At 34.1% G+C, this 23647-nt stretch overlaps 1 protein-coding gene across 3 annotated transcripts in view; it reads right to left on the bottom strand.

Moving 5' to 3' along the window:
- LOC129247485 (inactive hydroxysteroid dehydrogenase-like protein 1) overlaps window positions 1–22826 on the bottom strand; it is a 36976-nt gene extending 14150 nt beyond the window's left edge. The window contains exons 1-2 of one of the 3 annotated variants that reach the window (XM_054886623.1): window positions 22695–22826; window positions 11571–11771 (exon numbers count right to left, since the gene is read on the bottom strand). In XM_054886623.1, the coding sequence (XP_054742598.1) occupies window positions 11571–11748 (178 nt within the window). In that variant the 5' untranslated portion in view covers window positions 11749–11771; window positions 22695–22826. Of the gene's footprint in view, window positions 1–11570; window positions 12345–22456; window positions 22664–22694 lie in introns of those variants that run through there. The other 2 variants (XM_054886624.1, XM_054886622.1) reach the window with 2 other exon arrangements.
- Between the last annotated feature and the right edge of the window lie 821 nt (window positions 22827–23647).

The following is a 23647-nucleotide window of genomic DNA, read 5'->3' as shown; positions in this document are numbered from 1 at the left end:
TATTGTAAACACTCGTTGCACGGAGTTTACTGAAATCAAAATCATAAATCAATACTCGAGACCAGCAGCATACGAAACCAGCACAGTAATTTATGCAAGTGCTGCAGAGATGAAGAAAAGGCAGAGTATATTCAACATTTTTTGTGCGATTGCTCTAGAAACCACTTCTTTGAAATGCTGGCTAGTCTAAGTACCTTCTCGTGTGGAAAGTTGTCATAGAATTTAGCTGAATTAAAGGATTAAGGAAACCTAACCTTTCTTTTTGCTTGGTATCACAATGGACTTTTAATGCCTCCGATTTTATGCTTTAGAGGAAACCAGTCGAATAACAAAATACTGAAATTATACCGGCGAAACATATAATTAAAATTTGTTTAGAATTTGATTTAATCATATTGTAGATTGTATTTAAAATTTACTCAAATTCTCAATAAAAAAAGGTTTCTAAATTGTTTATTGGCACCTCACGCTGATCTCGAGTTCATTGCTGGTAAAGCCGACATTTTTTCCACGAGTTAAGGCGTTTCCTGCTGGGTAATAAGGAAAAGAAAACATTGACACGCGAAAGTGTTCGTGTTTGCACCAGTCCACTGAAGCATAATTGTTGTTGTTACCTTTGTGGAAGTTTGCATGTGCCAATTCATTCATAAAATATTCGGCTGATGAAACGTTGATGAGTAGAGTTAATCTTCAAAACTTTTACTACATATTGATAAAAAAAATTACTGCGAGAATTAATTGCCTATTTCTTTCTTTTTTTATTTGTGTTTTTTTTCACCGAATTCTAACGCGGGTAGCTGCACTTCCGTAGTTTTGATTGAAAAATTTCTAATTAGATTTATTTTGAATTATTTTATAGTTAAATTGGGTCACGGTTTTAAGTACAGAAGGTGAACTTGTTTTGTTAATTTATTTCGGAAGTGACTTTTTCTTGATTGCTGATGGAAAATACTTTTATTTTTATTTTTTATTTTTATAACATTTTTTCAAAAACCTGATATAACAGTAGTTTAAAGAGCATACCAATTAAAATGCCGTTTGAGTTTTTCAAGGGCGTTAAGTTGCTCGTAAGCAGATTTTTGCTCGGTGCATTTTGGTAAGTTGGCTTGTAAATATGTTTGAATTGTTTTTCAAGTGCAGGTACATAATTGGTTTTTTTTACATGGGTCGTACTCGTATGTTAGGAATTATAATACACCTAAGATAATGAACTTGAAATTTGAATGTTGACGTGTTTGAAATTACTTTTAAATTAAACTTTTAATTAAGTACTAACAAATGAGTAAAACTAAATTTGTATTTTGGAATACTTTGCATTGAAGTGAATGAAATAGGTGTTCAATCTCAAACTAAAAGTCGTTGCCTCAATATTAACACGAAAAGGTGTTTCGAGCTAATTTGAGTTACATAAGTACTTCTTGAAAGCTTACCCGTTCTAAATATTCAACATTCATGTAATACAATGGAAGCCATGTTGTAAAAGGTAATTAATTAATTATGGCTTACACAATTTTTGAATTTTTAATTAGTTTTGGAAAATATGCAGAGCCATAAACCAAAAAATTTCAAACAACGATTTTGACATCGACAATCTAATTTATTATACCCAAGCTTAGATCAATTTTCAAAAATTTAATTGTTCCTGTTGTAAATTTTTTGGTAAAAAATCGTATTTAAAATTTAACAGAGTCGGCACTGAGGATAATTCTTTTTTGCTCAGTAAGAGAAGTGACCAACCCAATTGTGAAACTCGATATTATTGAAGCAAGTGACAAATCTTTTAAGGTAGTCTTCGGCTTCTAGCTTCGGTTTATACTGCAAAATAAAAGAAAAAGCCGACGAAATTTGAAAAAGACTTTGGCAGTATAAGAAGAAAGTCGACAGCGGCAAAGCAATGACAAATCGTTGCGTAGTTCGGTTTTAGTTTATTTTGAAAATCAATCTTTATTTTCAATTTGCCGTCGATTTAATGCTGTTGATTATAACGGGCTCTTTTGCCTGTCATCTTTGACATTAGTCAAGTATACAGATTTATAATTTTACACGATCGAACAACGCGTGAAAATTATTAAAACTTATTATGAAAATGGTCGATCTTTACGAACAACATATCGCGAAAATCGTAATTTTTTTTGTAAGCTCGAATGAGTGGACAATTCCAAGGTTGGTGAACATATTTCAAAAAAAATGGTTCTGTCGAGAATGGAAAAGGACTGGTAGACCAAAACCTAGGTGTTTTGTTGAGAATGAAAAAAAATGAATCAAAGAAACTGTATTTTTTGTTTTACGCAATACAAAAATCATCAGTCAGCCTTCGCATTCTCCCAACTTTTCTCCTTATTTCTATTCACAAAATTGAAAGACCGCATCGCTGAAGAAGCTCAAGCTGATACATCAGTAGTGTTTCGGATCTTGGAACAAACTATGGCTCAAGTGTTTTTTAGCTGAGGTGACTATTCTGAAAGGGACAAAATAGATGACTTATTGAAAATTTCATAAATTGATGAAATAGTTTTGAAAAAAAAAAAAAATTTCAGCTTTTTTGCGAACAAACCTCATACGAGTATATGCACATTTTTCTTTAGTGAATGAAAAATACTTCTTGGATTAATCTTTACACAGCGTTTTTCTATTAATTCCGTAGTAGATTTTATTCGCACAAGTAACTGGACATTTAAGAAAAAAAGTTTTAAATTTCAGTAACCACGTTGGGTGTTTACCACCGTATAAAAATTGTTATGTGTTAAAGGAGACTGTCGGAAAAAAAAAAATAAAAAAATTAATAATAATAATAAAATAAAATTTAAAAAATATATATATATATTTTTTAATTTTTAAGATACTTCAATTCAAATGATTGTGCATTGATAAACTTACTTCAATTTTTGGCTTCGAAGCGCCAAACTTAACTACTGTGAAACGTTAGTATACGGGTTCTAATATGGCCGCCGATCCTTGCAGGATAAGTTTTGCAAAGGCCATCTAAAAACGGTTGTTGTGCCCGAAATAATCGTTGCTGTGCATCAACTGATGACGTCAGATCGTCATGTGACATATCATGAGGTAGAGGCATCCTAGGACATTTGTGGAACCAGTTTGGAACAATATTGCATGAAGATTTATTCCCGTTGAATACCACATAATTTAACAATTACTCAAACAAAGAGTCGTGTCGATTGGGGTAAAGAAATGTTGAAGAAATTCAGACGCGATGGTTCAAAACACACGTCCATGACATAGTAATAAGTAACGAATCTTGGATCTATATATACTCGTATGAACCGTAAACAGAAACATAGTCGACAGTATGGGAGTTCCAAGATAAACTTTCTCACCTCAAAGTTGTTCACGGAAGTATCCCCTCAAAGCATCCCATCCCCTTCGGAAAAATGGGTCATGACGCAATTGTACCACTAGGGAAACTTAAAATAGTCAATTCTGAGTAGTATGCAATCATTTGCTTTCCTGAACCGCCGAAGCGGAATCATTCTTCATCAAGACAATGCGACATCTCACGTATCAGCTCATACAGCAGTTTTTTTTGTTTAAGAACACTTTTATTGCAAGCTGTTTACATACAGTAAGCAATATTTACTTAATAACTGTGCTGGATTTTCCTCTGAGTCGGTTAAAAACAATGGCTATCATTTCCGTTATTACGGAGTTAGAGTGAGCTTGGAGCCTGAGATTGTGGGATCTTGCATATTTCTCTATTTCTTGCGCAACAGTGGATATTTGGAGGTCTCGGGGTATTTGCGAATTTGTAATGTAGTAGGGTGAGTTGGTGATCATTCTTAATGTTTTTGACTGAAATCGTTGTGAAATTTCGATATTGGAGTTTGCCGCAGTGCCCCAAAGTTGAATACCATATATCCACACGGGTTTTAGAACTGCTGAGTATAAGAGGAATTCGCTTTCGACAGGAACTTGGGAATGACGATTTGAAAGCCAGTGAAGGTCTCTCATTTTAATACCAAGTGTTTTTCGTTTTGAGAATATACATATGTGCTTTCCACGTTAATTTTCTGTCTAGATGCATTCCTAGAGATTTGGTTTCATTGCTTTGTGGTATTTCCATATCGTTGAGTTTGACTGGTGGGCAAGTATTATTGAGAGTGAATGTGACTTGTACTGATTTAGGTCCATTGGACTTTATTCTTCATTTATTGAGTCATAGGTTGATTTTGTCGAGTCCCTTTTGCAGTTTAGAAGAAGCTGCTTGTGGAAAAGTGTCACTTACTAAATGCAGTACCATCAGCAAATGTTACTGCTTCAGTTTCGGGTAAGCCATATGTGTAGAGTAGGGGAACGAATGCCCGCTGAACTTTCGCAGAGCTCGGAGGGATGATCTCCTTCCTTGACGAAGAAATTTCGGTTATTGAGATAAGACTTTATAAGTATGTAGAAGTTTATAGGGAGGGTGGTTTTAATTTTGTATAGCAAACCGTCGTGCCATACCCTGTCAAAAGCTTGGGCAATGTCGAGGAACGCTGCTGTAAAGCATTTTTTTTTCGAATGCATTATGAATGTATTTAATAATTCGATGAATTTTTTTTGAGTACTAAAAAATCGAATTAATGGGTCATCCACCTTACAGCCCTAATTTGGCGAATGTTTCGCGTACAGTTACAGGAGTAGGACTTATAATTATTTTAGGTTCAGTTTAAATTTATTGCCACACAAAAGGTAGCAAGATTAAGTTCTAGTAATTTAGTTATAGCGTCGTAAGTTGATATCTGGAAAGAGGGTACCTTGAAGTTTGAAGCCAATATCATCTTTGGTTCTTATCATAAATCTGGTGAGAAACAATCAAATCTTTCGAAAATTGCAGCCCTCGGAGGAAAGTGTCGAAAATCGCGTACTTCAATGGGCGAGGTGGTTCAAGGAAGGGCCCGAATCGGGAGATGGCGATCTGCGTGAAAGAGGTGACGGGAACTTCTCATACGTGCGTAAATTTGACCGCTTGCTTCCGCTGATAACGTCTGGCCGGTGCTTAAGCATTCGGGGCTTGTTCCCAATGTATTACACAAAAATTTTAACACCCGAGCTCGCCGGCTCATTCCTCCCTCATTGTATGTATATGCGTTGTCGCACCCACGTGGTTAAAGAAACTGTAACTGAGGTACCGAAGGGGTTAACTTTGGTCGATTACCATGGTTATTACAACTCGTGTAAGCAACGTTGGAATCCTTGCATATAGTTATAGTAGGTGGAGGTCTAAACATTTTGTTCGCAATTTAATTCACTTATCTTTTATTGACTCATTCCCAGAACTTACCTACCATGTATGTATGTATGTATCAGTCCTTGACATTGTAAAATATTCAGAAACAATTTTTTTTTTTTCAAGTTCATATGCCTCTAGTTTCTTAATTACTTTGTTATGTGTGGTTTGTTAATCAGCTGCAAAGCTTTTTGATGTTGAAATTTAATTGATAGAAAATTTTAATCGTTATCTCAATGGCATGTACTTAGTATGGTTATGCATTTTAGATTAAATATGTGAAAACCGGGATGATTTACTGACCCGTTCATTACATTTTACAATTTTGTAATCAATCGATATAATCCAATGCATAAAACTTCTACTCAAATATGAACGAGACGTTATCAATAAAACGGTCCGCGGATGACATATGGCAAAAATAAATTTTTTGTTTTTTGGTAGGACTGTTATAAGCTTACATGGCAAATTTCAGCGTGATATGTCACATAGTTTGTTTTCTGTGCTACTGTAAACAAGTCAAGCTCGAGTGTGTTCTTCGAATCTAACGATGGCAATTCAAGTTGAACAAAGAATTTGTTTGAAATTTTGTTATTCCAACAAAATTTCGGCTTCAGACGCCTTAAAAATGTTGCAGACAACCTATGGGGACTCTGCTCTATCGCGTGCACGTGTTTTCCAGTGGTACAAATCGTTCAAAGAGGGCCGTACATCGGTTGAAAACTTGCCTCATGAACGTCGGCCAGCAACAACAGTAAACAACGAAAACATCGGAAAAGTAAAGGAAATTGTGCTTGAAAATCGCACAAATCGCAAAATCGGCTAACGCTGAATATTATTTAGACGTTTTAAAGCGTTTGCGCGAGAACATTCGTCTTAAAAGGAAGGAATTGTGGGACAACAAGTCATGGTTCTTGCATCACGATAATGCACCAGCTCACACATCACGTCTTGTTCGCGATTATTTGAACAAAAATAATGTTAATATCATTCCGCAAGCACCGTATTCGCCTGATATGGCTCCATGTGACTTTTTCCTGTTTCCCAAGGTCAAGTTGCCGCTCCGTGGAAAAGATTTTGAGACAATTGAAGTCATAAAAGAGAATTCGAAGAACACACTCGAGCTTGACTTGTTTACAATAGCACAGAAAATAAATTATGTGACATATCACGCTGAAATATGCCATGTAAGCTTATAACAGTCCTACCAAAAACAAAAAATTTATTTTTGCCATATGTCATCCGCGAACCGTTTTATTGATAACGTCTCGTTCATATTTGAGCAGAAGGTATGTGTGATAATACACTAAGCGAAATAACTACTAAGGAATAGCTGATCGAAAGTCAAATGTACGTATCCCGCGAAATTTGAAAATTGGGACAAACTCAAATAGCTGTCCCAAATAGCTGTCTCAAATAGCTGTATAATATTTTCTTGAATGGACTTATAATGCATTTAAATGTGTGCATGAAATAATGGTAGTTTTAAATTATTTTGCCTTTTGCTTCAAGACCTGTCACGTTTGAACGTTGCTTGAAATTTGAGTTTCTCAAAGGAAATTGTTATGAGGACAAGTGTTTTCGTTAAGATTTTATTTCTTGTTGGGGCAATTGTGTGATATTTTTATACAAATTTCAAAATTTGAAAGATTCGTTAAGGTAAGTTGAGTAGTTTTCATTAGCAAAATAAATAATTTTCATGCAGGAAAAAAACTTTTTGGGACACTATGCCAGCTATATATCGAGGAGCGTGCTATGTTAGTATTCGAGCTTATGGCGAATCGGGAGTCTTAGTTCGTAAAGTAGCGCAAAAAGTAAATTGAAATAAAAATGCCATACACAACTTTTTGAAAAATCTTGTTGGATATGAAAAAATTAAAAGAATAGGTCCGAAGCCTTAGATTGACGACAGGTGTAAAAGAGAAATAAAACGGTTGGTTGTCAATAAAAAGAACAGCCCTAGGCAAGTTGGATATGAATTTTCTCACAATATTACGAAGTGAAGAATACAGCAGATTTTGAGTGAAGATTCGATTTAAAAATATCAAAATAGACTAGCCAAACCGAAGCTTACACCACGCCACGTTAGACTTAAATTCGCCAATAATCATAAGTTCTGGGATGATGAATGACAATCTATCATTTTTAGCTATGAAAAATAATTTAATCTCGATGTGCTTGATGGTTGTCAGAAGTGTTGGAGTGATATTTGCTAGCTAGACAAACGAACTGGGGGCTTCAGCTGCCGTGGTAATACCCCAATTTGCTTAATTTCACATAAGATGAACGCAGTAAATTATGTAGTGGTCTTGGATAATGTTTTCTTGAATTTCGGAGAAGAGTTTTACGGTGAGTCTTGGACATTTCAATAGCACAATGCTCCAGTCCACAGTGCTAAGCGTAAAAAGGAGTTTTTCGCGTCGAAAAATATTCCTGTGCTGAAGTGGCCCGCAGTTAGTCCAGATCTAAATCCAATGGAAAACCTCTGTATCCTTCTTAGCTAGCAAGTTTATAAAAGCAGACGCAAGGTTATAAGCCTGTTGTACCTTAAAAAGCTATTCAATAGGAATGGGCAAAAATCGTTTTAGTGTGTTTCAGTCAATCGTCAATTCGATGCCACGACGACTAGTACCAGTTACAAATAAATAACGGAGGACATACAATCAATTAAATATTATTTCATATTGTTTACGTAAGATTTATTATTTTCTTAGGTTTAATATTAGTTTTCCTACATATATCGTTTTCCTTTTACGCCCCTGAAAATGATTAAATTTTGATAATAAAAGGCTAAAATAAATTCCTTACCTTTATTCTTACTTTTGCTTTCTTATGCAGAAAGGTAAACAAATTCAACTTCTGATTATTTTATTACAAAAAAAAAAAAATTTTTTGCTCAGTTGCCCATATTGGAATTTCGCTGAGTGTATAAGAGATTAGCGGCCGCTGTAGCCGATGGATAGATGCATCACTACCAATCGGAATTCAAAGAGAACGTAGGTTAAAATCTCCATAAAACACTAAAATGAAGAAAAAATTGTTTCTAATAGCGGTCGCCACTCGACAGGCAATGACAAACCTCCAAGTGTATTTCTGCCATGAAAAAGCTCCTTATAAAAAATATCTGCCGTTCAGAGTCGGCTTGAAACTGTGTTGCAAAATTAACACGCATCTGTCTCTTGTGTCAATGTGATCACAATATCGCATCATTTTTGTGAAAAATATTTAGTTCTATAAATATTTTTTTATTTTATATAATACATATGTATTCATATTTCAATGTATTTTTTTTTTTCTAAAAATATTTCTTTTACTTTCTCGTTTTTTATTGCTTATTTTGCTTGACATTTTTTGCCAGCGACTAATGCTTGTAAGGAAAAACAACAGATTTCGGCAAAGTTGAAGTATTTTAGTCTAAAAATGTAGTTTTTTCACACCTAAAAACTGAATCAGGCAAATACGGGCAGTGGTTGATAAACAGAACGACATTTTTTGCCAAAAAAAAGTCGATTATTGAAGTTGAACAATGAGTAAACCAATGCGCCAACTTCCAATTTCGCGGTATTCTGGTCGAACTCGGGATAGCAAAAGCTTCTTCATTTTACGATAGAACACAGCCTTCAACTTTTTGCGAATTTCTATGTAACGCAATGAAGATTTCGGCTCTTTTTTATGAATTCGTTCACAACAGATTTTGGACGACCGGCACGATATGGTTTTATAAAATTTACCAACCCTCTCTAAATCTTTTAGATCCACCACTCAAGTACTGTAAACAAGTACACTGTAAACTTTTTTCATTATTTGGTGCCCCGCAAATGCCATTTTACCGAGTTTGAAATAAAATTTAATATTCTTTCTTTGTTCAAAATTATTGACTATTTTTTTGTTTTTTTTTTTTTATTAACAATTGTATTTACAAATAAAATACAATAAGCTTAGAGTTTTAGCTAAATTTCATTTAGGATATTACAATATTTTAAATAGCTTGTAAGTTTAATAATGTTCTCTGTAGAATTGTTCAAAAGTCAGTACGTTTTGTGTTTTTTAGTGATTTTCTGTGGTTTGTTAAATGTGTACAGTCGTCTAGGATGTGTTTGATGTTTGGAGCTGTATTTGCAGATATTAACGTCTTATTTATTAGATATTCCGGTGTTAGTCGTGTGTGTCCAAGCCGCAGTCTAATTATTTTTGTTATTTCCTTCTGGTTATGTTAGTGCAAGACAAAACAGGCTTATACTTATATGGGTTCCAGAACACTCCGGTGTTCAAGGAAACGAAATTGCCCATGAATTGGCCAACCGTGGATCAGCGGTTCCCCCACAAGGGCCAGAGCCAATAATCGGAATCAGTTCCGGAAGAATAATGAATTGGATCAGCGATTATGTAGGCAATCTACATAAAGAGCGATGATCCGGTCTAGAACGCTCCAGAACTGCAAAGTGGTTTGTGACAAGTCCGAACAGAAAGCTTTCAAACTTTCTACTAAAACTTGGAAAGAAAGACGTTCGGTTGATGGTCGGTATCATTACTGAACACAACCCATGGGGTCAGCATATGAACACCATTGGAATCATTGAGGACCCAATGTGCCTGTCGTGCTTGGAGGAGGCGGATGGCACTGATCACTTTCTCTGTGAGTGTCCTGCCTTTGCTAGAGCACGGCTACGAGTTTTGGGTTCCGATGTCATGAGAATGAATAATATTCGTTCTCTAAAACTGGAGGATATTTACAGATTTACCAAAGAATCTGAAAAATTCTCACAGCACTAACTATCTCTATCTCTGTCTCTATTCTTTCCTATCTCTTTCTCGATACTCCTTCCCTCATTGACTATCTACCTTCTTTCCAGAGCTTTAAATACAATGGGCTTTTTAGCCTGAGTGTTTTAGGAGCCACCAAATCTCCTGTTGCTGGTCGAGGTCCTTTTCTAGCCAAGGACCTTTTCAAATTTCAAATTTCAATTTCAGTTATGTTAGTATTATGTGTAAATGTGTGTTCATTGATTGCTTGTTGCATTGGGTTAACAAATTAGTACCAGCTTGTGGTTTGTTCGAATATGGAGCGTTGTTTATTTTTGAATATTTTTGTTATACGACTTTTAATATCTGTGTGTAGGTTCAGAGACATAGTTAGTGGGCGGTTTTGTGGTTTGTTTGCTGCTAAATCTGCTAGTTCGCTACCCTGGATTTTCGCGTGTCCTGCTATCCATATAAGTTCGATTTTATTTTTGAATTTCAGTAATCAGTTTCTTATATATAATATGTAGTCTGTATAATAATTGTTATTGTTTATTTTTTTTACCATTTCTAATGAGGCTAAAGAATCGGAACAAATTGCAAATTTTCCAGGTGTTTGGCTGGCATATTATACTGTTTCAAGTAGGGCTAACATTTCTGCAGCAAAATTTGTGCTGTAATAAGGGAGGACTTTGCTTTTAATATTTTATCATTGTGTATAACCCTGAAGCTTGTTTAGTTAGCGCTTTTTGAACCGTCTGTGAAGATTATTTTGAATTTTTTTTTATAAGTTTGTTGGTAGCGTATTTTTTGGTTTAAAAGTAGTGTCCCATTAGATGCAATAACTCAGCTACCATTAAACGATAGATGAATAATTATAAGCCCAAAAGATCTAAAATATAGAGTCCTACTGAGACAGAGATATTAAGACATTCCGAGACTTTTGGGACAGACTTTGTTTAAATGTAAATATGTAACTATATGTATTTATGTACTTATACAAAACGGCCAAAAAGTAATCATCCTATCGGAAGATTTGTAATTTTTGCAAATGGCGTCGTATGTCAATCCTATTTGACACTTGTGACTAAGCAGACCAGCAATGAGGCGCGTAAAGGTCAAAATAAAGATTTCCAACACTCAAGATCATTTTTTTATTTAGTAAAAAACTTATTCAAAAGCAAACTTGAATTGATGATTAATTTTGCGCCACCTTGTACATAGCTAAACAGTGAATTGAAAATTAATTAAATTCTAAAGTTTTAAGGCAACCTAAAAATTCGAATTTAATGCATTGCTTAATTCTACAAAATTAACAACTTATAAATAAATTAAGACAGGTCACAAATAAGGGCAAATGGTTTGGCAAACTTTGTTGGTAAATAAGTACATTTTGTTGTTGTTTTGTATTGGTAATTTTCAAATGAAATGATGCCAGTTTATGTGAATTCAATCGTAAATTGCTCCATTGTAGATTTACTGATTAAAAAATATATATATTTTTTGACTAATAATATATATATATTTCGACTACTACTTCCTACTACATAAATACCTTTTAAAGGAATAAATAATAAATGTATGTAGTATAAAAACAATTACTAACCTGCCCACTTTCCAAATTTTTCCACCAACGTTTGCGGCACTTGCGGCTGAAAATATGGCTCCAAAATTGCCTTCACTATCGACACAAGCGATTTGAAATTATCCAAGAAGAATGTCGCGATGGCCAGCAGACCGACCAAGTAGACACCAAACGAAAGTAGCTGCCAAACGAACGCCATTCTCAGCAACGTATAAATGCTCACTTCATTAAGAGGAGACATTGTTGTATATTTTGTACAATTTGTGTATATTAGCTTAATGATTTTAATTGTGAAACTATTATAAAGCAAATAATTCTTCTGATAAGCGAAGGCGTGAGCAAAATTTTAGCGCGTCATAAGCAGAGTGCACCGAAAGGCCATTAAAGCACGATAAGAAAATAAGCGTCACACTTCTACTTGTACCTATTAATCGAAAAAGTCCACAGCACTCAATATCTCTCATAAAAGAAAAATACACTCAGGTCTGTAGTTTTTAACATTTCCCACTCTCTTTCAATACAATGAAATTGAATTTATATGCCTTTCTCGCTTGCATTTCTCTCTGCGTTAGGCACTTTTTTGTTTGTGATTGATTGATACACTGGACGCTCGCTATAATTTTTTTGTTTGGTTTGCTGATAATTTTTTTATTTAATTATTGCCATCAAATCTTGCTTATTTGAATTCTAAATTAATTTTCATGAAAATTTCAATATTTTTTGAAAAATTTCTATGCAAATATAAAACGTATGAAGTTAATTGATTTCAATTGAAGCACCACCACAGGTCCGCAAAAGTCATTCAGTTCGATTGCAAGTATTTTCGGAGAGCTTGATTTTGTAAACCGCGCGTATGGCCGTCGAGTAGGCAACTGATCGACCAGCACTAAATTACAGCTGCAAAAAAGTTCAAAAGTTATTGCGCTAAAATGACGGGCTACAATCGCATGTTCCGTCTTCTGCCTTGTAGTAGTGGCGGATCTGCAGTTAAAGCTGCGCTCACCAACTAGTAAGCCATGTATGAAAAGCTTGTTCGACTCAGCTAAGATACGCCGCATTTACAAGCTCGACTGACAATGCAGTATATGCTGTGCAACTGCATGCCGCATGGCATAGTATGCATTGCATTATATCTACTGTTGGATGTGTGGGCTTCAAGTATGGCAACAGCTTGCATCAGAGTTTTTCAATGTTTCCATTTTATGTACATATGTATGTAGCTCATTAATTTTTGGACCATTGACTATTGTGGTGTTGATGACTAGTGATTGTGTTTTATGCTGGTATGTAAGTATGTATATGTTGTAAGTGTTTCTTTACAATGCGTTGGGACCGAGGTTGAAGCGTTTTTTATGCCTTTCATGCAGCAAAATGGGTGCTAAAAATAAGAGTGTGCTGAAAATCATGAAAAAGAAGTCGATCAGGTAGTTCGATAACTTTGTATTATTTGATTTTTGATTGAAACAGAAAAGTGACCATATAAACCTGAAAGTTCGATATGAGTAGATAACTTTCATAGCACAAAATTATAGTTCAGCAACTCTCAGTTTTTTTTTAAGTATTTTACATTTTTAAAAAGTATTATAAGTCCATTTCTCATATAATAACTGTAGATAACGTACAAAAAACCCAAGAAGTAGGCCAACCAATTCATATTTAATTCCCCAATCGCTGAGTTGGAAAATTCGCATAATATTTTTTCTATCATGCGATCTCGATAATCGCTATATAGAGTTTTCGAATAGGGGTGGTTTGATTTTGACACATAGTCGAGGCCAGGATGCCTTACTGATGCCTATTGCTTATGTTTCAGTGACTGATGTCAAATCACAGCTTTGGGGCATTACTGCTTCTAAAATCGCTATCATACAGAGCACTTTCCATAATGATTAATTACTTCGAACATATTACTGAAACATTTACAGAGATCTTCGAATACCCATGGCCGATGGCAAAATCAAAAATAATAGTGAAAAATACAGACAGAACGAAGATATCGCCCTGCGTTAGAAGGTGATACGTACATTAAAATGAGGCCATTCAACGGGCTAATAAGCAGTTAAATTAGATTAGGAATTAAAAACTCAAAAAATTACTCACAAGAAATTCAGTAAAAAAACCAGGTGTTTATAAAGAATAATCACTAATTAATACAAATGAGGGTTAATTGGACATTAAGATCATGCAATTTAAGCCCCCGTTCTTTGCAAATTTTTTTAAAGTTGCAGATATGTAAAGTATATGCCAACAAGCGGCAACCGATCGATGTCCTCAAAGCCAACATAACCCAAACATAAATTTCGTCCAATCTATGCGGCAGTCATTAAAAATTTGATCTGTGTCACGGCGAAGACGCGGCGATTATGTGTGGCCTTGTCTTATGCCAGATTGTGGCATTGTGGCATATATGGACTTCTAAAGTAAAAAGAGAATTTAATTAATGCCTCATAAATCTCTTGTTGTACTCCATTTCAACCCGTCTTTATTGGAAAACTCTATAATAAGCATAATCTTTTAATGTCAAAATCTCGAGTGTGGATACGTCGCTACAGGTGGAATTACGTTCATTTGAAACGATGTTAAATATCTTACATGTTTGTAGTTTTTCTTACAATGTATGAGAGGCATAAAATGAATCTTAGTTTTTTAACTCCACAACTTTACCAAACTAAACGTTTTTCAATGGCGCTATTATGCGAAACTCCGAAAAATCGTGTAAAACAAAACACAAACGAAACCACAAAAACTTAACCTTTTTCTGCAACCTTTATTATTGTTGTAACAATAGTTTGGTGTCTACATTTACAGGAAACAAATGAATGTGTAAGTATGTACTTTGCTACTTCAGTATACACTATTGGGGAAAAATAATATTTCTTAAATAGGTTAAATTATATTATTTCGGGTTGCATATGTTGCGTGTATTTTTTCTAAGTTGTAAACTTCTTATGATTAGCGAGCTGCAATGGGGGTTTTCATCCGCGTAATTATTATTTAAGTAGTAACTAGGAAAAAATAGTTATGTTTAAGAAAAGTGAAAGGGTCAGTGACTAAAGGTCAAAGTGAAATAGGAGCATCCTTTGTTTTATCGCTTCATATAAAAATATGTTGGAACGTTAAATAATCAATTGAACAAAAACAAATAGGCATAGATCAGCTGGAAAGGAAGTTAACAATCGAATCACGAATTCAATATTTGATACTTAGCTTGCTTGCCAAAGTTGCTGTTGATAGAAAGACGTTGGCTGATCCATCATTTAGGAAAAAGCGCAAAATATGAAAAACATTATCTTTTATATAACAGTATCTTGTTCAAGTGAGCCCTCATATCCAAGGGGGCAATCATGTAACCTAACTCAATCTAACCTATAAAACAATGATCCGAAGTATTTACTAAAGCTTAAAATATTATTACCATTTATTCATTTCAACAATTCAAGGCAATACTTTCAATAATCAATTGCAATGCGTAGTCAAAAATAGGTGTACAATTTTAAACATGTGCCGCTCTTAGTTAGAGCATAGGACGGAAAGCTTAAAATATGGTACACTATTTTTTAAATAGTCTGGGGCAGCACTAAAACGAGAATTATGCACTTCAAATACTTGAAACAGTAAGGAGGACCATTCAAAAATCGGCCATATATTCATTTGAGTGGTTATGAAATCTGAGCAGTTCAGTACATCGAATTCGGAGAAATGAATTTTACAAACAACTGATTTTACGGCTTACTGAATTGAATTTCAGCCAGGCTTATGAACAAAGCATTATAGTTAAAAAAAAAAATTTGTTTTTACAACTAAAACTAATATAATGGGTTCATTATCTCTTTTAGAGCTTTTCAATAAAAGGTTGCTTATTCTACTATTACTAAATTTGGTTTCTACAATTCCAAAAATATTTAAAACCCCAAAAATTCATCTGCCTCTCAATTTGGACTAAGTAACAAAAATTTTTAAATTAATCAGGACTGATAACACTATAGAAATTTTTCGATTTTTTTCTGAAGAATTGATGAAACCAAGGAAATTTTTCGACTTCTACAAGGTTACACAAAGTTAGTCACCCTATCGGAAGATTTATAATTTTTGCAAATTGCGTCGTACGTCAATTACATTTGACTCTTGTGAACTGCACGGCTACTTACCCTATGATCGAAAAGTACCGTGAAGGTAATGTTGACTGTTTTCTTCGATTGCCAAGACGCAGTACACCATGAGCACCTTCCATCGGGCCAGACAGTCAATAAAGAATATTATTTATCCGTTTTGAAGCGTTTGAGAGATGCTGTACGTCGCAAAAGGCTGCAAATGTGGGCAAACAATTCTTGGATTTTGCATGATGATAACGCGCCATGGCACCGATAATTAAAAAAATTTCAACTCAATTTTGAAAGAATACAGTGCACATTATATTTCTATAAAAAATTGGCTTGGTAAATCAATTTTCTTACTCATGACACCAATGACGATAGGCTCAGCAAGATTTCAGGAGAAATATTTTCCGTGCGCTATCGGAGAGAGTTTTTGAGAGTAATTCTGGTCACACTAATGTAGTTGTGGAACTGCTATAGGAAAATTGTAATGATGCGTTAACTTTTTTGTGGCAATTCAAGAAAATGGAAGACGATGAGAATCGGAAGCCTGTAGCGAATTTCATAAACAATAAAGGAATAAGATGTTATGGGAGAGAAGAAATAATTCCCCTCAAACATACCTATCTACAAAGTTAATTTCTCAGCACGGTTTGTTTTATTGAATGAAATGTTTTTTTTTTCAAAATTCAGAGGCCATATTTCCGAACTTTCGCTTCACTTTGCAAATATTTTGCCCAATATTTGGTAGTATTGAACGTTACTTCATTTTGATTGCAAGCGTAAGAAGCTTTGGCAGTTTAAGTTTATTCTGGTGACCTTTAGCCGCGAGAAAAGTTCATATAATTATAAAAAAGTACGAATGGGTAAATTAAAAATTTATGTTTTTTTGTATATATATTAAAAATTCAATAAAAGTTTACTATAAAAATAATTATTCTAGAAACTGCTCGTTCATTATAAGCACTTATCAAATATACTCCGAAGGTTTCGCCTCTGCACCATACATTAAAGACTACTTTTGTTTGATCAAATACTTCTAATTTAATAAAATTTATGTCTAGGAGTTAGTAATTTTTTAGTCCCGTGCTCAAGTTTTTTCCCGAGAGTCTGCAGAGCCTTAAGGTTCAAAAAATTTCAAAAGATTAAGTAGTTAGCCGCATCACTTTATTATGCGCTAATAGGTTCCAGTGGTATAAAGCTCAAATAAATGAAACAGAAAACGGGCCTACCCGTAAGCTTCCGTAATCTGTATGCTCCACTTTTTACTTTGGCACCACTCTCTTCCTAACCTTATAAAAAAAAAAAAATATATGATGACTATATCAAATTAATCCAATTACTTAATACTATAACAAATAAATAAAAGCCTTGTGTTGCTTTTATTTTTCGCATCAATGTTACTAAACAATGTCTAAAAACTAGTTTGCAATTAGAAGTGTTGAAGAGTCTTGTGCTGCATCTGAATAGGCAATCGCTTGAAGTTTACGAATGCAGCTCAACCTTTGAACCACACGCGCAGCATAACCCATACGTTGGCAATTTATGTGTACATGCACATGCACTTAGCTGTGAATTTAATGATGTTAGTAAAACCAAATAAGTTAATATATGTAGTAATATTCATTTGGTACAAATTTTCGAATAAAAAGGAGTTTTGATTTGGTTTTTTTGTTGTACAGCAAAATTGCATATATTTTGCCAGCATTTCCGAGAGGCGAAAAAAATTTACTAGCCGGTCAAAGTGCAGATATTTAATTGATCTTAATTAAAAATTTATATTTATTATTTATAATTATACGTAAAATTATACGTAATTTTTAATTATTGCCTTTTTAAGCAGCGTTAAAAAGCTATATTTTATAAAAGTTTGCCTATTCGAAAAATGTCATAATTTAGGCATCGCACCTCTAAAATCGACCTCTGAAAGATAAATTTATGAAAATATGTATATTCATAAATTTTAAAATGATTATTTTTAAAATTAAAATAAGCAAAATATGGGCATGCTGCTTATGTGTCCACTAATAAGTGTCCACAAAGTAAATATATTTTTTTGGCTAAGCTTAGGCAGAATAATAAATGCCATTATTTGTTTTGTGGTTACTGTTGTTTATTTGGCGGTGTCATATAATTTATTGTACTTATATGGCAATTTTGCAATAGTAAAAACGTAAACACTTTAAACCAACTGAAAATCCTACATTGTTATCGGTTTTGGTAGTGTCATATTGTATTGACCTCATCTAAGAAATATACACACTTGGGCATGCAAAATACTGAAATCGAGGTCACAGATCAATAATACAAACTGCGATAAAGAGCGAGTCTAAAAGTTAGTTGATGATGCTGTTGAGTTGGGGAGGGTTATTGAACTCAGATGCATGTAAAGCCTAAAATCATTTTATGGGAAACTGGCTTCCAGCTAACCTGAAACTATGAAGCGTACGAAGCAAGAATTGCGACTTGAATTTAGATTAAACAAAGATTACTAGGATATCGTTTTCCATAGTCTTCTTACTAATGATGAAAAATTCATTTATTAGGACTAAGCCAAAGTTTAAGAGTCAAATGCTAAGTGAATTCAAAATCTACGCCGAACTCAGCCAAATACCGTGAATGAATTTCGTGTGACCAGAGTAAGATAAGGACCTTCATTGAGAAACTGGAGAATCAGCGAGCAATAATTTGAGCTGAGTAGCGAAAGATAAATAAAGGCAAATATATTATTTTCTCAGAAGATGCCTGTAGTGATCGATATCTCGTAAAGTATCGATTAAAAAATTTAAATTTAAAAATAATGGATTTCTCCAAAGGATTTTCTCCAAACTAATATATGTATACTAGTGCGGGTCGATTTAAAAATCGCTCATTGCTCTGTGAAAATCGTATTCTAGGGATCAAATAAGAAACTTTGCCGAAAGAACCATACCTCTAAAACGAATTCTGATGCCCCCCCAATTTGGGTCGAACGAAAAATCCCACTTTGACCCATTTAGAGTGCTCCAATCGAGTCCAAATGTATGACCGACCCCACTAACTTTGGACGGCCGATCCACCCATGCCAGTGGCATACCCCCTGGAACTCCCCTGCGGGGTTCCCCATACAATCATTTCAAAATATCACCATTTTTGGCCTTTACATGAGAAAAGAAACTAAAAAGTTCGACCCAAATTGGGGGTCATCAGAATTCGTTTTAGAGGTATGGTTCCTTCGGCAAAGTTTCTTATTTTAATCCCTAGAATATGATTTTCACAGAGCAATTGGCGATTTTTTTACCTCCCCACAAATCGACCTGGCCTAATGTATACATACTCCTATACAAATACCTGGTGTAGCTCCAGGTAGGTCAAATTATTTAAGTCCCTGTCTGGCAGTAAGGCCAGGACAAAAGAATTCCAAGTTGCATTTGAGTTTGATAAGCCACTATGCGTCGCCTAGAGGTTTTGATCTTCCACGGTTTCTAACACTGTGCGGATTCCACAACAGAGCAGCCTTGCATACTTCGCTGGCATCTTTGCGCAAAGTGTGGCCTATCCGAACAAACCGTCTGCGTTTGATGGTTAGTTCGACTGGAAGGCCGTTGGTCGATTTAAACAATTGATGATTTGAAATTACGCCACAAGCCACAAGATTTTCAAGACTTTACACAAGAAGGCGTTAAGGAATGTTTACAACTTTCGGATAAGCACGGATGTAAGCGATCAGGATTCGCAGCTATATAGGAGCACCGATTTCACATTGGAATTAAGGGGACCTGTAAACGGCCATATTTTCCCTGATTCTCATTAAAATTATTTAAAATGAAGAAGTCAATATATAAATATATTTTTCAAAATTGGCTTACAATTAATTTATACATTAAAATAATATTACATTTTTTTTTATTTAAATCATTTATTAAAATTGCGAATGTACACTCAATTCTTCCAGGGAGATCGCAGCGGGGCTTCTCAATCGGCGGGCATTGTAGCATCGGCGTCAATGACCTGAATACAAAAAACCAAAAATGGTTTTGTTTATTAATGTCATAATTTCTATGTGAATTAAACAAAAATGAAAAAAAAAAATTCGCGGAATAAAATGCTTCAAAAACAAAAAAATGAATTTTGGGGCGAATTTTCCTACTATTTTTGTAATTGTAAATTCACATAGAGAGTAATGTCATAAAAAAGATGTGTGCAAAATTTCAGGGAGGTCGGTCAATAACTTTTCGAGTTATCGTGTACGCCAATTCGAAAAATATAGTTTTGAGAAAAACGCGTCTAAAGTATGAATGCAACGTAACTATACCTCTCCCAGGGCGCGAACGCAAAGAATAGAGTCGTCACGGTTGACGATCTATAATATAAGAATACTTAAATTTACGTTCTAAAATTTTTTTGATTATATTAACATTTTATGAAAAAAAAAATTCTTTGTTTCCGAAATTTTACAAATTCGTAATATAGTTTTGGCTGAAATGGTCTGGAAACCCATATGTTGTACCACTGGAAAATCGCAACACAATCTTCATTGACGACATAGGCAAAGGTAGGCATAATTTTTCATCACTCCAATGCTCAGTTGAATCGTTCGATAATTGGTGGTAAAACTCTCAAAAATACTTCATTTATATGCCAAGAATTATTTTAGAAATTTGCTATAGGAGAAATTATCATCAGCGCCATCCACCTACCTCCATTTTAGACTTCTAACTGAAACTTAAAAAAATAATTGTAAAATTAGGTAAATAAACGAATATTTTTATAGTTTACGATGTAAATGAAAATGGTTTAGAAAAGTTGATAAAACAAGCTTTTGAAATGAGTCTGAGTACCACATTAAATTCTCAAATTAAAGATCAGAATTACGGCTGCATTACAAGCATTTCCAGTGAACTCGGCATAAAACAGTTTTTTGCCAGCTCCAAGATCATATTAACGGTTTGAATACCGCGGAGAATTCATCTCTTAAAGGAGTTATTGGGGACCCTCCGTTTCGATGACTATATGGACTCCAATCTTGGGCCCACTTCCTGCTCCACTCTAAATATACCCAGTTATTATTAGCTAGACTTGGCTAGCTAAGACCTCAAAATGTTCTGATTATTTTCTACTAGATAATTTTAAGAAGTCATATCTCACGATATTTATTTTTACATTGCATTGGGTCACATTACATTGCGATTTAAAGAAAACATTACGGTTAAAACAATTGTTGATATTTTTTGTTTGACGAAGCGAGTTGTGTCTTACAGCTTTCCAAAATGGAGTTAAAAAGTAGAAAAATGGATCACTTCTTCGGCACCACTACGATCAAGGTGAAAAGTCAAAGTAAGCGGGCAAAATGATTTCTATGATTTATGGGCTCAATACAATATTGAATTCAAGAGCAAAACCGTAGCTCCAATGGTTTAAATAATATGGACGTCGAGGATAAGGCACGCTCAGGTAGAAAAATCATGAAAATAGTAGGGTTGGACTTGTAATATTTCATTGCTCAAAAGCTGAATCTCTGCCCGAAAATTGTTCAGAACTATTAGCAGAAGGCTGGCCTCAAGAAGAAGCTTGACGTCTTCATGCCACACAAATGGATGCAAATGAACCTTTTTGCATCGAGAAGGCGCCTTTGATTACTGTCTGAAACGTAACGAGGCTGATATATCTCTTAAGCGGATAGAAAAGATAATGGTGAAAAATGTCTAAAAATGTTAATTTCATCTTCGAAATAAACTTTGTACTTGACCTATTGTACTAATTATTTTATACTGACTAAATAGAGCTGATGTGGAAAATGTACGCTGGAACATTGAATGCCTCAACTGCTTTATTCTGAATTAAAAAATAAAAAATTATAAGTGCTAAATGCTTCACCAATTACCAGCATTACATAGTAAATTCTGAATTCATGTGGGTAACACCTCAAACTTAATGGCATATATATGTACTATATGATGTAGTTACATATGAACACCAGGCAGAAAAAGTCGTCCTACCGGAGAACTTATAATTTTTGCAAATGGCGTAGTACGTAATTCATAGTTGACACTTGTGAACTAGACAGATAATGGCAATGGCAAGGTCAAAAGCGTAATGGTAAAAATAAAGAGTTCCATTTCGCGCAAGATTTTCATAATCCAAAATATTTTTATTTATTTAGTAAAAAAATATTCTAAAACAAAATTGGATGATTAATTTTGCGTCACCTTGTAAAAGGCGTTGCATGGAAGAAAATTCTCAATTCAAATTTACACTTTGCTTACATAAAAAGTTTGAAATTTTGTAGAAATTTTTTTTTGTAAATTTGTTGACTTTTTGCGAACACGAACAAAGTTTGAAATTCTGGTTTACACGGTTTTTTTTAATAAGAACTATATATTATAATTATATATATATAATATTTGTGAAAATTGACGAAAAAGCCCTAAGAAAGAAAAACTGCATGCACACTTTTTCTGGCTAGGGTATGTAGCTTATGAGTAAATGGAGTAATTAAGGTGCATATAATTTCGCATAAAAAAGCAATTCATATTTTCGTTTTCATAAAAACGCGCGAATAATCAACGATAATCTAGATTTGCTTGACCTCAGGCTGCACAAAATCGCTTTACACTTCAATTAAAAAATATGAAATAATTAAGCGCTAACTGTACAACTCTGAATTATATAATAAAATATGTATATTTGTAATGAAATGTAAAACAAACCCGTACTTTTTACAATATGACCTGAGATTTTGAATGTTTTGTAGCTTTATTACGCCCGCAATGGTCGAGGTCGTCTACTAGTAATTTAACAAAAAAAAAAGAGAATTAAAAAAAAAACAATTACCAAAAATATTATGAAGCGTGAAGCTACTTGCATTACGTATACACAGCGAACTGTTAGCTAAAGAAGCGCAAAAATGTTTATTTGATTGTCTGCTACCTTTTTTCGTTTTTTTTTTATAGTAATCACCAACAAAATCAAGCAAATATACACAATAAAGTTATTAGTTATTTGTTGTTACAGTATGTCGAATGACTGTGAAAATGTCGTTTACGCTCCCTGTACCTTCGTAGGTACATACCTGTGTACGTATGTATGCAGATCTAAGTACTGGCATGCTGCATTTTGTTGTTAGTGACATTACAAACTATTCGTTTTATTCTGTCTCAATAAGTAAATGTACCGTTGATTTTGTTGCTTTGCTATTATGTCGACTCATCGCAGGTGGTTCCTATATTTGTTTGTTTAAGATTTTGTTTACAAGGTTACCTTTTTCAGTTTTACAACGCATGCGCCAAAACTGTCAATACAGTCACAGGGAAGTTTAATTACACAGTACAACAAGTATACATTTTTTGAGGGGAACAGAAAAGCGACCATACAATTCTATTTAGAAGTACAGCACGACTAGACTATTTGTGTAGAACAAAGTTATGGTTTAGCATTTTTCACTTTTTTAAAGTGTGGAAAAATGTTCTAAAATTTGTTAACATTGGGATTTTTTTGGATACATTTTTTGACTGGAATAAAAAAGTGATCATATGATACTGAAAACCCAAGCCGCCAAGTAATCTCCAGGAATCACACCACGCGAAAATATCCTAGACCAACTATATTTCATATAATTCTATTGTCAGCGTAGGGCTAAAAATTTATGTTTTGAATATTTACATTTTAATGACAAATATTTTAAAATTATCCTGATATAAGCACACATTTTCCGAACTTAAATTATAATAATTATTAAGAAAAGTAAAACCTTTAGGACCAAATAAAATGCTTGGTATTAGTTTAAAATTTGTGGCATAGTAACTTATGTTCGATCTTCCTTGAGACATCGATTTTATCAAGTTTTTTATAAGCCTTTTAGCACTACCAAACTACCTTCCCTTTCTGTCAGCCGATTGTGAATGTATTGCCCAGGCATTTTCAATTCGGTTGAGGTCAGGACAGCAGGCAGGCCATTTTAAACAAACATTTTTATAACATATTGGAGCTCAAATGTTTAATTTAAATGCACTTTTTGAAATTTTC

This window comes from Anastrepha obliqua, chromosome 5 (assembly GCF_027943255.1).
Source record: "Anastrepha obliqua isolate idAnaObli1 chromosome 5, idAnaObli1_1.0, whole genome shotgun sequence".
Taxonomy (NCBI): Eukaryota; Metazoa; Arthropoda; class Insecta; order Diptera; family Tephritidae; genus Anastrepha; species Anastrepha obliqua.
This window is presented reverse-complemented; position numbering and strand designations above follow the sequence as displayed.